The sequence below is a fragment of the Ursus maritimus genome, unplaced genomic scaffold (assembly GCF_017311325.1).
Source record: "Ursus maritimus isolate PB19 unplaced genomic scaffold, ASM1731132v1 scaffold_10, whole genome shotgun sequence".
Classification (NCBI taxonomy): domain Eukaryota; kingdom Metazoa; phylum Chordata; class Mammalia; order Carnivora; family Ursidae; genus Ursus; species Ursus maritimus.
This window is the reverse complement of record NW_024423344.1, coordinates 6826806-6845301: the sequence shown is the minus strand read 5'-3', so window position 1 is coordinate 6845301 and position 18496 is coordinate 6826806. Positions and strand designations below refer to the sequence as shown.

The window sequence follows — 18496 nt, the reverse complement described above, 5'->3', positions numbered from 1 at the left end:
ACCTTGAGGTAATCCCTCTGAAGAGCTTAGCTTGGTGTGAATCACTTACAAGTCCTTCATGAGTGTTAGATATTAGCGTAATTATTAAGGACTCACCAAAGAAGTCCAACCATGATGTAGACACTCATTTATCCACCTGGAAAATTTTTGAGAACATACCATGCGTACGCTCTCCTTTTGCCAGCTCTCCCATATTTTGGCTTTAGTGTGACTTGCTGTGTTTCTTGATGATCATGAACTCAGCGACCATGGCAACTTGGTGTATATCCTCAGTGTCTATCCTGTGAAGGAGCTCAGCGGACACAGCACCACAAAGGAGGACGATCGCTCTCTCATCACCTTCCTAAATTGCACCCAATCACTTTTTCCTGACCCACAACCTGAAGATTGTTTTTTTTCCTAAGCCTTCGACTGTCTGCTCAGCTCAGGACTGAAACCCAACCTAGATGAAACACAGCCATTGTTGGGAATTTTTATCCTTATTGAATGAGACTTATTTTTGTTAGTAGAAGTCTATAATTCATTTGAAGGATTCTTTGATGAGAATAACTGGATTCTTAGATAACTGCTATATTGACTTGCACTCATTAAAAAAAAAACAACATTTAGTAATTGTGGTGGAATTGAAGGAAGAAAGGAAACAATCTCTCCAGTTTCTTAAAGCAGGGCAGTTCTGGAAGAACTAGGCAGGATGAGAGTGAAGGGCAGTGTCCACATGGGGAGTGCTGGCCCTTGAAGGGGCAGCCACTGCATCCTTGCCATTTGGAAATGAGTGTCTGCTATTGGCACAGGTTTTTTTTTTTTAATTAAAAAAATTTTTTTAGGGGGTGGTGGGGCAGAAAGAGAGGGAGAGAGAGAATCCTAAACAGGCTCTAGGTTGGGCATGGAGCCTAAGGTGGGGCTTGATCTCACAACCCTGATATCATGACCTGAATGGAGATCGAGAGTCAGACGTTTAACTGATTGAGTCCCAGGTGACCTAGGTTTTTAGTTTTTAAAAGACAATTGGGAATTCTGTCTGTGATATAAATATCCTGCATAGATGTTGATGCAAATGTCTAAAACTTTGTAAGGGCAAAGCAAACATGTCTGTTGGCTGAAAGCACCCTACAGCCCCCTGACCTCTTTTGAGTACTGGGTCCCAGCGTAAATTTTATTACCATCCCTTAGAGGCTATGCCTGCAGAGACCAGCTAAAAGATGGAGTCCATGAACTTAGTATAAACCGAAGACCATGCTGACATAATTTGTTTCTTAGAGGCTTTCTGAGCTCTAGATTTTCCAAGAAAAGCAATAGCCTTTGGTTAGAGAGCTCTCATGTTACTTTCAAGGTTTGAATGGCTGGGGAATGGATTCAAAAATAAAAACACTGAGCTGTGTCTGAGAGTTGACATCTTTACATCTTTGGGAGAGAATGTAGAGCATAATGGTTGAAAATCAAACTTTAGAGTTACAAGGACCCAGTTTTGAGCCTGAATCTTCTGCCTCTGTATTTATGAGCTTGTGCTTTTGTGGGCTTTTCTAACCCTCGATTTTCTCATTAATAAAATGAGATAACCATGATAACTCTGGTGATTGTGATGGTTAAGTGAAACGTGTATGTAAAGTTCTTTCTCAAGTATTGGGCACAGTGAGGGCTTTGAAAATGTTGGCTGCAGCCTTTATGAACGTTGTGACAGTTCTAATTACAATCAGCGCTCATGCAGCTCAAGTTGGCTAATGTTTTTGCAGTTAAAAGACTAACCATAGGCTTGATTCTGGTTACAAACAAAATTTGACTAAGGTTCTGCCAGGAGGGTAACTTTTAGGAATCAGTAGGTCAAGATTGGTTTTTGACAGTAGCCACAAGTGACTATATAAGGACTGCTGTCATATTTTTGCCTATTTTCTAAGACTACTAGTTCTATTAACTTCTGAAAACTTTCTGGTAACACGATTCAACATGATCTGCTGCTTCTTGACTCAGCAGCTTTTATACTATTATATTCTGCTTTTTATATTTTGCTGGTTTTTTTTTCTCTTTTGCATTAGCTTTGATTCCCTAGGTTTTAAGAGGCTTATCATATACCTGTTGTAAATCTTCCTTTGCACCCAACATAATGCTGGGTAAGCACTCAGTGCTTGCATACTGATTGAATTTTCATCACAATATATGGAGACTTTTAGCCTTTGTCTATATAGAGCCAGCAGCAGCAACAACTTCAGGAGAAAGGAAGGTTCCTCATGCGGGCAGCACCAGAACCCACTGTGGGCTGGCTTTTGTGTGTCTAGCACAAGTATTAACTCTCCAACCTGGGTGCTGGTACAGAAACAGCCAGCATTAGACAGTTAACTTTGTCAGTAACTTATTACAAAATAAAAGTGGACATGTGAACATTGCAATAAAACATACCAGGAAATCTTTAAAATCTTTTGAAAAGTTTAGAATCTCTGGTTTTGAAAAACCTCTGTAATAAGGCTAAACAAATATCCACAGGCTTTGAAATAGAAATTGAATTTAAAATATTACATTCTGTGGGGGAAATAAAAACACTCTTTGCATAGGAAGCATCAGATGAACCAATAATTGATGAAGAAGACCATTTAAAAATGATTGTCTTCTGTAATTGGATAGACTGCAATAGAATACGTAAATAGGCATTTTGAATTAAATAAAAATCATGAAGCTACTTTTGCTTTTCTGTATGGTGTCCATAAGTGTCAGTAAATTTCAAAGGAAATATTAAAATGATATTGTATAAATTTATATTTAAATTAAATTCCAATTTACATGAACCTGATTTATATGAACAGTTTAAGAAAATCTGTTCCATAAGTTACAAATGTACAAAAATTTAATTTTTAAGATAATATATCATAAATTCATCAGTGTCTTCACAGCCTATAAAAAAACTTTAATAGCTCTAATAATAGTTATATCAGAAAGATCATGTTCAAAATTAAAAATGGCCAAAAATTACTGACAATCTTACATTTTCCAAGAGTGACCAACATTGCTTTCAACTACATATATTGTTTGAAAATAAAGTTGCTAAAAGTATAAGTTTTGATGGTTGAATAAATGAATTTGCAGAAATGTAAGAAAAATCTTATGATCAAACAAGGTATCACATTAATAAAGTTTTATTTTTATTACATTGTATAAGATTATAGCACCAAAACTATATATTTTTTGCAACTTGTAAGTTTATGTTGTTTTTTGTCTATCACAATTACCCTTGTTACGTTTTATAAGTATAAAATATTTTCAGAGAGAAACTTTGTTTTAGAATCTATAATGGTATTCCCTCCCCCCCCACACCTGTTTTTGAACAAGGGATCCCATACTTCCATTTTGCCAAGACAAAGGCTGGGGTGGGAGAGGAGAGGATGAACTAGTACTGTGGAGAGTGGGAGGGCTCCTGGACTTGTGGATAGATGCTGAGTTAAACACCCAAGCCATCTCCTTAGGACAACCATTAGTTCTCAGGGACAATAAGTGAACCTATAAGATGGAAGAGAAATACTGTCCTAACTCACTCAACATTTGCAGGGCTCTCTTCTTGCAGTCAAATCACTGCTTCCTATTATTTTCACAGCAGGGTTAATTCCTTTCATTTATCCAGCAGCTTTCAAACTGTGCCCCTTTGAGCCCATAGGAGGAAAAGAAAGTGACTTTTTGGACCATCTCTTAGTGGATGTTTCCTCAGCTTCATAGAACTTTAAAATGACTGCTTTCACAAAGACTCAAACTTTTTTGATAAGGGTTCATCTATCTCAGAGATAGTCTCATTCTTGTAGATACAGAAGTGATTTTGTATTCGGGCCCTTGTAGGCTAGTCCCGTATTTACAAAAATATTCTCGGTCTAATTTCTAAAATAAGAATGACTTAAAGTTTTCAAATTGGAGAATGCTCTCTGAGGTGTCTAACTTGATCATCACATTGAACATTATTATAAGCATTGGGTGAATTCATCTCCTTTAATCATACGTAGGATTTTGTTAGTACAGTAGGCATAATACTGTTGATATAAGAGCTTGATATGACAGCACTTGGCTTCCTCAGGACTTGGAATTGTTATAAAGCATGAACTAAATCTCACGTCATATAAACATAATAAAAATAAAAATCCACAGACACTTAAAAGTACAGATTTAGCCATTAGTTATATGCACCTTCCCAGCCATTTCTATTTAGGTTGCCAATTAAGATTAAAATGAACCAGGGTTTCAATTTTTTCCATCTACAACCTGCTGCTCAGTATTTGTGATGACCTACTAGGCTTTGACCTAGTCATAAAGCAGAGAGTATGATGAAGAAAGAATATAAATAGATTTCTTATTTTAAAAAACGAACTCACAGAAGACATTGAGTCTTCAAATATGTGACATCTTTATTTCTCTCTTGGTAGCATATTCCTGTAAACTGATAGCAGCTCACATGCCTCGTATTCAATTGAATGCAAACTCATTTGAGGTAAGTGATTTTTAAAAATTTGATTTAATATGAGTGTAACCAACTTGTTACTTGAGTGTTCCCGCACACCTTAAAATCTACATAAGTTACCTTGAACTCCCACTCCAGTCCATTAGAACATTACCTCTGGTCCTCACTTCTTGCCTCAGTCTTAGGCTAGTCCTTTATCACCCCTGCTTCTGGCATCATACCGAATCCAGCACTCAGATCATTAATTTTAAAAATGCAAAGAGAGAGAGAGAGAGAGAGAGAGATAGAGAGAGAGAATATGTGCAAATAGCAGTCTTTATCAAAAGTTTAACTAGATAGGTGGCATTTACATTGAAGGAATGAAAGAATTTTGTGATCTAATATTGAACTTCCTTGCCCTTAAATATTAAAATGGCTACAGCCATTTATTTTCTGTTAAATATTTTTTTACTGTGTAATTTTCTTATCATTAAAAAAATTTAAATAGATTGCATCTATTCCTTTTCGGTCTTCTTTTTTAAAATGTAGTTCTGAGTTTCCAACGCATATCCTATTTTTTTCTCCATGAAAAACTTTAAAAATACTTCTTATGGGGCAGATCAGCCGGCATTGAATTTCCTCAGTTTTTGTCTGAGAAAAATCTTTATTTCTTTTTCACATTTGAAGGATAATTAACACTGGATATAGAATTCTAGGTCTTCCTTCAACACTTTTTTCTCAGCTTTATGGTTTCTGATGAGAAGCTTGCTATTTCTTACTTTATTCTTCCCTTTGGCTTCTTTCAACATTTCTTCTTTGCCTTTGATTTTGTGGTTTGAATATGATATGAATAGATATAAATATTTTGATATTTATCCTGCTTGGTGTTTTCTAAGTTTCGTGGGTCTGTAGTTATGTGTTTGCCATTAGTTTGGGAACATTCTTAATCATTCATACTTAAAATTTTCTTTCTGTTCTGTTCTCTTTCTCTTCTCCTTCTGATATTCCAATTAGCTGTATGTTAGACCTTTTAAATTGTCCCACCATTCTTGAATATTCCATTCTGGTTTTTTTTTCTAATTCTTTTTTTTTCCTTTATATTTCAGTTTGGGAAATTTCTGTTGATATATCTTTAAGCTCATTAATTTTTTAGACTTTGTGAAGTCTATTGTTAGGCCCAATAAGGGCATTCTTCATTTCTGTTACAGTGTTGCTTTTTTTTTTAATTTCTAGCATTTCATTTTTATTCTTTCTTAAGTGTTTCCATCTCTCTGCTTATCTTTCACATTTGTTCTTTTATGTTGTCTATTTGTCCATTGGAGTCCTTAACATGTTAATAATAGCTTATTTTAAATCCACTGTCCGATACTTCAAAAATCTGTGTTATCTTTCAATCTGGTTCCGATGCTTGCTTTAGCTCTTCAGACAGTGCTTTTTCTTGCCTTTTAGCATGTCTTGTAATTTTTGTTGAAAGCTGGACATGATGTATATGGTAAGAGAAATCCTGGTAAAGGCCTGTAACGTGAAGTTTTATGGTAATCTGGCTGTATTTAATGTTTGCTGCTCCTATACACATGAGAAGCTCCAAATTTTTCTAGTGTCCTCGTTTATTCCCTCTTGTTGTCTTTGGGTTTCCCTAAGAACTCCTCAAATAGATCCATGCCTCACAGTTCTTTCATGTGCAATGCACTGTTACTATACTGGGGCCCCATTGGTGTGTGGTAAGGTGTGTGGGAAGAGAAGTGTTCTTATGATTAAATCTCAGTCTTTTAGTGAGCCTGTGCCCTGGTGTCTTCATAAGTGTTTCTTAACATTTTTCACCCCTTGCGAGACAGAGAGGTTAGAGGGGGCTAGAATTGTGTAAACACCCTTCTCTTTAGGCGGGATAAGACTCTGGTAAAGTCTTTAATGTTGGAGACTAGGCTTTCATTATGGAGAAGGCTCTGGGCGTACATCAAAATGGTCACTTTCCCCCTCCTCCTGCCTGAACCACGAGAGGAATTTTTCTTGGCTTTTCACCATGAGAACCTGGTGAGGTTTCTAGAAGTAAATCCACAAAGATGTGAGTCTTCACCCATCAAGATTGCAACCCAAGGAGTTTCTCACTTTTGTGGTAACCCATATTCAGCCTACATCAATTCCTCAAAATTACCAATTAAGAGTTCCTACCAGTTTGTGACTTTAGTAGTACCTTCCGCTCCAGTTAAACAGAGCTCAGCTGTGATTCTCTGTATTCACTTGTCTCTTCAGATTTCTGGTGGCAGTTTGTCATGTGATCTCACCTATCTCTGATGGGTCCAAAAAAAGTTGGTTTTCACTTTGTTCAGCTTTTTTTCTATAAGGATGGCAGTGGTGAATCCAAGCTCTTTATATGTCATTGTTGAAATTTCAGTGCCTTAGACTAACTTTTGACCTTTAATTTAAGTTTGTACAATGGACAGTATTCAAGTTTTTGAGAGGAATGAAGTTGCATAAGTAATTAGATGAATGAGTTAGAATTTTCCAGAAGCTAGTCTTGTTATTGAAGCTTACTATGGAAAACTCTATGTCACTTACATATTGTAATTTTCATAGTGATCCTGACACATTGTTTCTCTAAGATTTTCTCTTATGTTTTAAGCTCCTGTAAACTTTTGAGTTATGTCATTTTCAAAACTCATTATTCTTAAGTAATCATTACTTATTGATAGAATTACTTTACATATGAAGCATATAATGCAATTTCCCCATATAATGTGCTGCAGGTTGTGCTGCAAGATTTTACATAATTTATGTAATTTTACATAATTTATGTTGCCAAATGACTCATGTTCTAGAGTGAACCATGTTGGATTACCTTTAACTTCTATTAACGTTGGCAGCAGAAGGACTGGTAAAGAGAAGCAAACAATTTAGGAGTGGAAGAAAAAAATAAGATATTAAACTAATATCTTTAGCTCCAAGCATTTACTTGTTCTAAGAAGTTGTAAAATAGAAAACAATATATTAACTAGAAAATCACCAAGTTTTGTGGTCGCTAAACAAATGAAATGTGAGTAGAATTATTAAAGTGGAGGAAAACTTCAATTTTGTCAGATTATTTTGGGGGCAACAAAACAATTACAGCCACTTGAGATCATTGATGGGATATGTAGTCCACTGTGTAGAAAAAGCAGAAGTAGAAATGTTTAATATGATATATATATATATAATACATTATAGTTCCTACACAATGTGAAATCAAATTTCAAGTGTTTGAATGTCATCTGTTATTAGACCTGCAGGTTTATAAAAAGTCTTCAGTAATTCAAGAATTATTAAAGTAACTTTTCTTTTGGAAAACACAGTTATTTGAATAATGAGAAATGAAGGCCTTTTTAAATTGATGTTTTGAGAAATTATTAGAATCAATTTAAATTGATTTTCTGAGAAAAATAGGGAAGATTTTTTCATTAAAGCTTTGGTGCTTGGTACTAGTTATGCTTTAAAATTTTTCCCCAGGTGGCACATTTTCTTAAAATTTCATTTATGTTTACAGGAGATCATAAAAAATCTCTGATTTCTATAGATCATTGAATATAACTGAAAACAATAGTTAAATTAAATAATCTGCTTTTCAATATGATTTAGTATTTTATGACATTCATTTCACATAGTCATAGAAGTAAAACAGAGTTGGCAAGAATCAAGACATATTTTGGCAAACTTATTAGTTCACTAATGTCTCAACAGAAAGTGGTAACTGATTTTTTTTATTTCACTTGTATTTGATGAAGGATTTTTCTTTAACATTAATCTGTATAACTTAAAATTTTATTACATATTTTCCTTAACATACTCCACTACCTGAATTTTCCACTCTGCTACTGGCATGGGGAGTCATTTCTCTAAAATTTTGAGCTTTCAACAGTTTATGTGAATTATGAAGGAAGGAAAGGTCGGGGTGAAGAAAATAACCTAAGGGAGGTGATTCCCAACATCTTAAATTGAGTGATGAGTCTCTACAACTTCTTTATTTCTCCCTTAGAAGCCTGAGACTCAGTTTTGTAGAGTTCTCTCCATTATTTTGTTCCCGCCTTTGGCATTTTTCTCAAAAATTCTCTGAAATTTCTGATATGCTATTAGCATCTATCTGTATTTTCCAACTGATATGAGTTCACGCTTACTTACATACCTTTTAAAAAAACAGTTTTATTGAAATATAATCCACATCACATAAAATTTATGTTTAATGTGTACCATTCGATCCGTTTTAATATTTTTACTTACACATGCAACCGTCACCACAGTCAACTCTTAGAACATTTTCATCACCTCTAAAAGAATCTCCCTACTCTTTAGTTACCATCTTTCTCATCCTCCTTCCCCCACCATAAACAACTACTAACCTACTTTCTGTCTTGATGGGTTTGTTTATTCTCGACTTTCATGTGAATTGAATCATAATAGCATACAGTCTTTTGTGACTGGGTTCTGTTAGTTACCACATTTTCAAGGTTCATTCATGTTGTAGCATGCATTAATACCTCATAAACTTTTATAACTAAAGAATATTCCATTATATGGATATACCATATTTTGTTTATCCATTCATTAGGTTGTTAAAACTTTTAGGCAATTGTGAATAATGCTGCTATAAACATTCACATACAAGTTTTGCATAGACACTTGTTTTCACTTGTCTTAGGTATATATATGTATGAGTGGAATTGCTGGGTCATGGGTAGACTTCATGTTTACCCATCTGTGGAACTGTCAGAAGTAGCTATACCATTTTGCATTCCCAACAGCAGTGTATGGGAGTTTTGGGGTTTTCTATACCCTGATCAACACTTATTATCTGACTTTTTTATTCTAGTCATGCTAATGGATATGAAGTAGTATCTCATTGTGGTTTCAGTTAGCATTTCACTGATGACCAATGATGTCAATCTTCTTTTCATGTTTTTTACTTTTTAATTTCAGTGAGCTATTTGAAGGGAAGAATGAAGTAAAAATATGGCTCAGTCTACCATCTTGATTCAAAAAGTCTTTTCATTTATATTTAAAATGAGAAAAATAAAGTGATTCCTTCCCCCACCTTTGTTTTAGGCAACAAAACAAGCAGTTGCTCAGAACTGTGAAGCTCTCGGAACCCGGATAGGTAAAGAAAATGACCTAGCCCTCATCACTGATGGTGAAACATTGAAGTATGCCCTCCATTCTGAAATTAAGAGGAGCTTCCTCAATTTGGCCCTCTCATGTAGAGCAGTATTATGTTGTAGGTAAGGATATAGTCACTGTTCTTTTTTCCTTCTCTGCTATCTTTAACACTGTTCATATAAAGAAAATGTGGACATGTAAATACAAGTTTTTGTAGAAACAAAGTTCCTTATTGGTAAAATATATGCTCAAATTGAAGAGAGATGTCTGAATTTAATTTTAAATATCAGGCTTAAGATGTTACTAGAAAGCAGATTATAGTTTTTCAGTGATAAATTATTTAGTGATGTGTTGACCAGATGAAAGATGTCTTCAGTAAGAACAAAATCCCTTTATTTATAGTGAGGGGCAAAACTGAAAAAAAAAATCCACTGATGTCTAGAGGAAAATGAAATTATCAGTATTAGTGCAAGTCTAAACATCAATTTAAAAAGGCAAATCATGTACAACAAAGATGGGTGGAACTAAGAAAATAATGAAACTTGGTACAGAATAGTTGTTCCTTACTCCTGAGTGAAAAGATTAAATGGGCCAATTATTAAAACATCGTGATGCTTTGAACTTTTAAGTATTAATATAGATTTGCTCCTCAATCAGTTGGGCTCCCTATATGCTTCAGATGTTTCCCTTAGATGTCTTTCTGTGTTCACATTTGTTCAGCATCTACTACAAAAATTCAGCACCTTCTGTTCTTCACTCTCACTTGTCATGACTGTAGTTTAGCCTTTAGGATTCTTTGTGATCTAGACTTCCATCAATTAGAACTGATAAAAATAATGGAAAGCTGAATTCAAATCCAGCTTGGGCAAAAAAGGGAATTTATTAGCTCACATAATTGAAAATTCTGTAGGTAAAGCTGACTTCAAGGGAAGCAAGAAAATTCATCAATAGTCAATTCACCAGTTATTTGTTTCTTTTAACTATTTAGATTTAATTGACCAGTTTTAATTTTGCATCAAAACAATATTTTAAGGAATGCTCACTTTTTCTCTGCCCAAACTTGCTACTCATGCTGGAGGGAGCAATGAAAGGACATACTGAAGAAGCAGAGAGAAGAAGAGAACACAGGGACTAATTTTGCCACAAAGGATTGTTATTCCAGCAGTTGGCATGCAAACCAACTATTGGTGGTTTGTCCTAAGTCTGGCTTTACTTGTGGTTTGATGTAGAGTTCTCCCTTTGATGTAGGTGTCTCCCTTTTGATTCACCTGGTGCAGGCTTTATCCCCAGGCCAGAACCCCTTTTGGCAACAAGTTGGGGGTTGAGAGACCCAAGCTTCATAACCTCATATGATTGCATTCAGAGGAAGATTCACATGTGCTTTCTCCCAGAAATCTCAGCAAATGGGACATCATGTTTGGCTCTGAACGATACTTGCTGTCAGGAGCCCAAGATGAAAACAAAGGGATTATATACATGCTGGTAACAGTGGAAAGAGATGATATACCCCTAGGTCCAAAGGGATTGGAGGAGGAGAGTAGTCACTCTATTTGCAAAGAGAGCCCGGCAGAGTGGACTGCCTCTAAAGGAGCCTTGAGCTGTGGTAGACAGACACAGCCATGTGGAGAAGACATGGCAGGGAGGAGCAGGGAAATGTCCAACTTGACCTCACTCTCCTCCCTGTCCAGTTTCTGCAGGGGTCACTCATGGGCAAACCATGATAGCAACTCTCAATTATTCCCGTTTAAGTTGTTCATTGCCTTAGTTTCTCCACTTAATCACTTTGTCCCTTTAAGTGTCCCATTAGATGAACAGTAAACATAAATGAATACAAAATTGAAGTCTGTTGACTGAGCTATATCCTAAACTGATGAAAACGATTTGGTATGGAACTGGCAGAAACTGTAACTTAGAAAGGGAGTGGTGGTAGGGAAGGAGAGTAGAGTCTGTCTCTAACATTCTTCATGGCTTCAAAATTTTATGACAATTTTACTGTTTTTCTTTTTTTAAAAAAAGATTTTATTTATTTATTTGAGATTGAGAGCGAGAGCAAGAAAGAGAGAGAAAGGGCAAGGGCAAGCACAAGCACGGAGAGGGGCAGAGATAGAAGGAGAAGCACACTCTCTGCTGAGCAGGGAGCCTGATGCCAGGCTCAGTCCCAGGACCCTGAGAAGATGACCTGAGCCAAAGGGCAGATGCTTAACCTATTGAGCCACCCAGGCACCTATCATTTTTTCTATATATTCTACTAAAATTTCATTAAGAATTTTTAGTCTATATTCATGAAGGGTATTTGTGGTTTTACTTCAAGTTATTTAATGGCTTTGGTTTCAGGATAATTCTGGCCTGATAAACTGATTTGGGAGGTGTTTCTTTGTCCTCAGTTTTCTACATTTTCTGTAGTATTGGTATTATTTCTTCCTAAAATGTTTGATAGACTTCTCTGTTGATGCCATCTGGATCTGACTTTGTGGGAAGGTCTTAATGAATAATTCGATTTATTTAGCAAATATTTTCTAGTACTTCAGTTAGGTTTGTGATTTGTGTCTTTCAAGGAATTTATCCATTTGATCTAGTTGTCAAATATGTTGGCATAAAGTTTTTCACAATATTCCTTTATTTGTTACTTTTATGTGATATATGGTGGTGTTCCTTCTTTCCTTCTTCATATGAATAATTTACTCTTTTTTTCTTTGATCAGTCTAGTTAGGGCTTTACCAATTTTGCTGATATTTTCAAAAGGCCAACTCCATGGTTTGTTCAGTTTTTATTTATGTTCTGATATACATCATATTTATAATGTATATGTACTTTTATAATAAATTAATATTATAAAATATATGCATATTATATAGTGATATGACATTCTCACATATAATACGTATTTATCTGTATTGTTTTCTACTTTTACCCTACTTTGGATTGAATTTCTTTTTCTTTTTCTCATAACTTAAGGTAGAGACTTTCATCATTGATTTTAAGTTTTTTTCTTTTCTACTATAAACATTTCAAGCCATAAATCTTTAAGCACTGATTTAACTACATTTCACAAATTTTGATATGTTGTGTTTTCATTAGCATTCAGTTCAAAGTACAGTATTTTCTCATTTCTCTTGATTTCTTTTTTATCTTATGGGATATTTAAAAGTGTGTTATTTAATTCTCACACATTTGGGTATTTCCTATGCCCCTTTCTCTTACTGATTTCTAACTTGAAGCTATTTTCAAAGAAAATACTAGGTTTATTTTTTTTTCCCCTTGGTACTTTGTCATTCTGTTGTCTTCTGGCTCCCTTGTTTCTGATGAGAAGTTTACACTGTTGTTACCCTGTATGTGATGTATCATTTTCCTCTTCCTACTTTCCAGATTTTCTCCCTGTTATTTGGTTTCAGTTGTTTGGCTATGTTGACTCTATATGTGGTTCTTATTGTATTTGTTCTACTTTAAATTCAGGGGATCCCTAAATTCATGTTTTGTTTTGATTTTGCTAGATTAGAAAGTTTCAATCATTATTTTTTCAAGGTGTTTTTTTTTTTCTTTCTTTCTAATTTCGTTCCCTTTACTTTGGGACTCCAATCATATACATGAGTGAATGCTTGATGTTTACTATAGACCTGTGGCACTGCCACTTCATTTTTCTTTAATTTCCCCTCCTTTCTTTTTGTATTGCATATTTTCTATTCATGTAACTTCAAATTTACTGATTCCTTCTACTATCTCAGATCTGATATTAAGTTCATGAAGTATCTTTTTCATTTCATCCCTAGAATTTTTATTTTTTAATAGTTTCCATTCTTCTGTTGGGGTATGTTGTTTGTTGACTCATAATGGTTACAATTTTGTTTGATTCTTTGAACGTATTTTATTTTAATTCTACGAACATATTTATAATGCTGCTTTGAAGTCTTTGCCTGCTAAATCCTACATCAGGTCTCAGTCAGCTTCTATTGACTGCTTTTTTCACTGTGTGTGGAAACAAATGCTCCTTGGTACATCTAGTGATTTTGTTTTGTTTTGAGTGAATGTGGATGTTGTGGAAAAATACACTGCAGTATATCTGGATTCTAATTTATTCTTCTGCATTTTATTGGTTCGGTGTTTTAATAACTTGCCTGGGCTGTGAAATCTGTTTGCCTGTTCATTTGCAGTTACTGATATTTTACCTTAGCTGTTGTTTTGGGGTTTTGGTTTTTGTTTTGTTTTGTTTTGTTTTGTTTTGTTTTTTTAAGCCTGCCTTCCCAGATGTTTCTCCTGTGCCTGAAGAGTTTAGTCATTACTCAATTACTTGGGCAAGTTTGTGCCTCCTCAATTCAAACCCTAAGACTTCTACTTCTGCTGTCAGGGCTATATGTGATTGGAGCAATTCTTTCAGAGGTATAACAAGTTGCAAACCTCTCTGGGCTCTTCCTTGCATAGTCTTAATTTAGTGAGCTGTCTGGATTTTGTGGAAAGTTTATTATCTCAACCCTCCCATGATTCTTTTGTTGCAAAAATCTCCCTGTTATATTTCTAGCTGATTTTCTGCCCTCCCTGAACTAAGAGAGCTACCCCAGTTGGTAAAGATGTGGGTGCTCATTATCTGCTCCAAACCATATCCACCATGTCCAGATAGTAAATCTGCAGATTCTTGCCCCACTCCCAGGTCAAGGGAATATGAACACCTCCGGGAAAGAGGGTCACAAGCTTGCTGCACTTACCTGATACAGTAACATCTTTTCATGAATAAACATGGATCAAGTTCTTTTCCACTTTTGGTCATTTTCTGCTGAGCTGAAATGTTTGTTTTTAGTTTTTTCCAGTTCTACATTTGTTTTCTTGTTGAAATTGTCCAATGTCCTTATATACCATTAACAAGTATAGAAAGTTTTCTTAAAAATTTGGCCAACAATTTGCTTACTGAATGTCACTTAGAAATAAAAAAGTTTAGATAGTTGGAGGGTGTCATACAGTATTTGTTATAATTGCTTAATCAGTGGCACTCAGGTGAACATAATTAAAAAAGAAAAATTAATTAACTTCTAAAAGTCAATTTATGAAGCTGTAGACTTATTTTCCTGACAATTCTTATCACTATATGCCATAATTTTTGTTTTACTTACTTGGTTTATTGTCTGTCCTCTCCACTGCAATGTAATCTTCATGAAGACAGAGTTGTTTATATATTTTATTTTCTCCTCTATCTTCTCTATCAAGGATTGTGCTTAGCTCATAGCAGAGACATAAATATTTGTTGAATAAATAATAATGAATATGAGATTACCGTTAAGTAGTTTACTCAGCAAATTGCAAACACAATTATAGCAAAAAAAAAAAACTTGTTTATATATCCAAGAAAACATCTGTGCCATATAATATGTTGAACCTATTTTACAATTTTTACAAAGCTTTTATTTAAATTCTAGTTAGTTAACATACAGTGTAATATAGTTTCAGATGCACGATATAGTGATTCAACACTCCCATACATCACCCGGTGCTCATCACAAGTGTACTCCTTAATCTTCATCACCTATTTAACCCAAATTTTGAGTGGAAACCATTTTATTTTTTATTCCTCACACTGATTATATTGATAAGGGAGTCAATAGTATTTGCCTATGGAAAAACCATGACATTATTCCAGGCAATTGGTTTACTTATCTTTGTATATTTTTAATCCATGAAAATAGATGATAAAAGTACTGCAATTTTTTAATTAAGTCAAATATGACTCGAGTCAAATGTGACTTAGTTTTATAATTTGGAATCTATTATGTGTTCTTTCTAAATTATTGTTGAATTTTTTATTTGGTTCCATGTTAGAGATTAAAAGTCACAATGAGAGTTGACAGGTGAAATATTATCTTTGGAATGTAAAAATGTCCATTCGGATAAGAAGAGTAGAAATTAACTGTTCAATGATTGTTTTGAATTCCTAAAACTGTGTTTTAGGGCTGTGTTTTCTTATCACTTTTGTGCTCTGAAACAGCATACTGACTTTTTTCCGATCCTGAGTAGACATCTTCCCTTTCAATTTTTGTGAATAGATGGCTATGGGACTTCTATGTTGTCTCGGCCAATAGAACGACAAGATGAACTTGGCGAGACATGAATGTAAATACCATCAATTGGATATAACCCTAAAATTTCAGGATTAGGGAAATTTGGCTTAATGCCCATATATGGACACATGACCTAAAGTGTTTTATTGACTGGAGCTCAATTAACAGATGGTTATTAAAAGACTACTATTATTTTAGGATTTATTTTCATATATGGGTGGGGAGGACCCCAAATCAGAATAGTGATGATCCAGTTCTATTCTTAACTGGTCAGAACTGATTTGGAGCCTTGGTGAAAGGCCCAGAACCACATTACCAAAGGACTGAAGGACTAAATGATGTTTAGCAAGGGGAGGAGATGGTTTAGTGGGCCCCTGAGTGTTCTCTTCTCATATTTTGGAGAACTTGGTTGGCCCAGAGGATAGAATTAAGATATAAAGGGGATGCCTGGGTGGCTCAGTCGTTAAGCCTCTACCTTCAGCTCAGGGCGTGATCCCAGGGTCCTGGGATCGAGCCCCACATCAGGCTCCTCCGCTGGGAGCCTGCTTCTTCCTCTCCCACTCCCCCTGCTTGTGTTCCCTCTTTCACTGGCTGTCTCTCTTTCTGTCAAATAAATAAAAAATCTTAAAAAAAAGAATTAAGATATAAAGGTAGTTGCCAGACTAAATGGTGAAGTTATTATCATTGTCACCATTCCAGCAAAACAACCAGCATCTCTTGATGGAAATGAAACTTACAAATGGTTTCTGGAACATCCCCTACTTCAGTAACTTTTCATACTCTAATGACAAAGTCGTAATGTTAACTCATTGTATTTTCTTCATTATGAAACAAAAGTTTTTCTATCTGTGCTTCTGTCTTTAAATTTGGAGTGTGTTCCCTTTCAATTTTTGTGAATAGATGGCTATGCGGCTTCTATGTTGTCTCGGCCAATAGAACGACAAGATGAACTTGGCAAGACATGAATGTAAATACCATCAATTGGTATTTAATTGGTATACTCAAGGAAACCTATCTCCTCAGTTTTTAATAATCTCACCTAAAAATTGAAAGGTTTAAATTTAAATTAGTTTTCAGGAGCTGTTTTGTGAGAAGGGGATGATCATTTGATTACTGGAAAATAAAACCTTTGTGTGTCTCTTTTTGTTTTGGATAGAGGTGTGTATCTGATTCATTTAGTGAATGAATGCATAAGTGATGAACAAGAGATAAAATTTTTTCTTCTCTTTCCTTGGTGTATCTGTGTTTTGTGCAGACAGGGTCTACTAGCCTAAAATATTTTAAGAATACTAAATTTGCTTTTGTAGCTTATCTGAGGGAGAAAAAAGGATCAACAGTATCCTAATCTATGTTGGACACATACCATGGAAAGAAACAAACATTTGTTGTTATGTCACTTCACTATCGTTTGTTGTTCTTACCACAGACTCTTCTGACTGATACCTTCATGTTTTTATATCTCCTTTTATTTTTCAAGTTCACTTGAGGGTAGTTTGATTTTCATAGGCTAGTCTACAGGCTATCTTTTGGGTAAATGCCTTCATATAGTTTCAGAAATCTTCACTTCTTGCTCTCCTTTAGGTAGATGATATAAATTAATATAGTAGGCAGGTGTTAGACAAGAGGGAGTGATGGGGAGAAAGGCAAATTGAAGAGTTTATCTCCATGTAACCTGGAGAAATACTGTGTATTTCTTTTGGGATGTTAAAGAAGTTACTGTGTGGTTTCTTTGCTTTTCTTTTTATTTTGGGTGAGGATGGGAGGGAACTTTTTAAAAAAATTGAGTATAGTTGACACACAATTTTACATTATTTTCAGGAGTACGACACAGTGATTGGACATCTCTAAATGTTATGCTATGCTCACAAGTATAGCTCCCCTCTGTCACCATACAACACTATTACAGTACCACTGACTATATTCCCTATGCTGTACCTTTTATCCCCATGACTTATTCACTCCATAACTGGAAGCCTGTATCTCCAAGTCCTCTTCACCTATTTTGCAAGTCCCTCCATCCCCTTCCCCTCCAGCAGCCATCAGTTTGTTCTTTGTATGTATAGTTCTGATTCTGCTTTTTGTTTATTCATTTGTTTCTTTTTAGATTGGTGTGTGGAACATTTTTATATATGTAAAAAGCTTAATTAATGAATTGGGAAATTTACCAGTAACTGCCACCTAAAGGTGGCTATGTGTAGATTACTGTTGACTCTGTTAAAGGCTTTTAGAACAAGGTGAACAAAAACAAAACACTAAAAAATGGTGGTCTTGGTCTTCTTTTTCAGGTTATCTCCCCTCCAGAAGGCAGAAATAGTGGACCTGGTTAAGAAGCATGTAGGGGCCATTACTCTTGCCATTGGGGATGGTGCCAATGATGTTGGGATGATCCAGATGGCCCACGTGGGTGTGGGAATCAGTGGGAATGAGGGCATGCTGGCCACCAACAACTCGGATTATGCCATTGCACAGGTCAGTAGTGTGGTCATAAGAGTGTTGAGTATCTCAAGTCCATCCCTGAGGCCTACCCCACTCTTTAAGCTGCTTTTCATATGAAACTACCAGCACATTTGGGGTTTTCTTTAGTTTTGTCCTCATGAACTTTGCAGCAAAAAAAAGTTTTCCTTGAGCAGTTAGGGAGTCGGTCATACTGATGCCACCAAGAATCTATAGCTCTGCTAATATAATCTTTAAATTCCCTATCTCTTCAATCTGTAATGTATGCTTTGCTTTGTGGTGTCTCTCAAAGAAGATTTCTTAAAGACTTATAATGTACCCATTTCTGCTTTTTTAAAGTAGGCATTGCCTCTTGGCAGGCATTTAAAAAAGTAGGTTGTATATTTTAGAACAATTATAGCTTCACAACAAAATTGAGCAGAAAATATAAAGTTCCCGTATATTCCCCGCTTTCCCTCACAGACTCCCCCATCAT

General features: G+C 35.3%; 1 protein-coding gene across 1 annotated transcript in view; it reads left to right on the top strand.

Moving 5' to 3' along the window:
• The window catches only part of LOC103664397 (phospholipid-transporting ATPase IB-like), a 184665-nt gene that overhangs the window by 99454 nt on the left and 66715 nt on the right, over positions 1–18496 (top strand). Inside the window, exons 22-24 of the mRNA XM_008692279.2 lie at positions 4392–4456; positions 9476–9648; positions 17853–18036. Coding sequence (XP_008690501.2) covers positions 4392–4456; positions 9476–9648; positions 17853–18036 — 422 coding nt within the window. The remainder of the gene's footprint in view (positions 1–4391; positions 4457–9475; positions 9649–17852; positions 18037–18496) is intronic.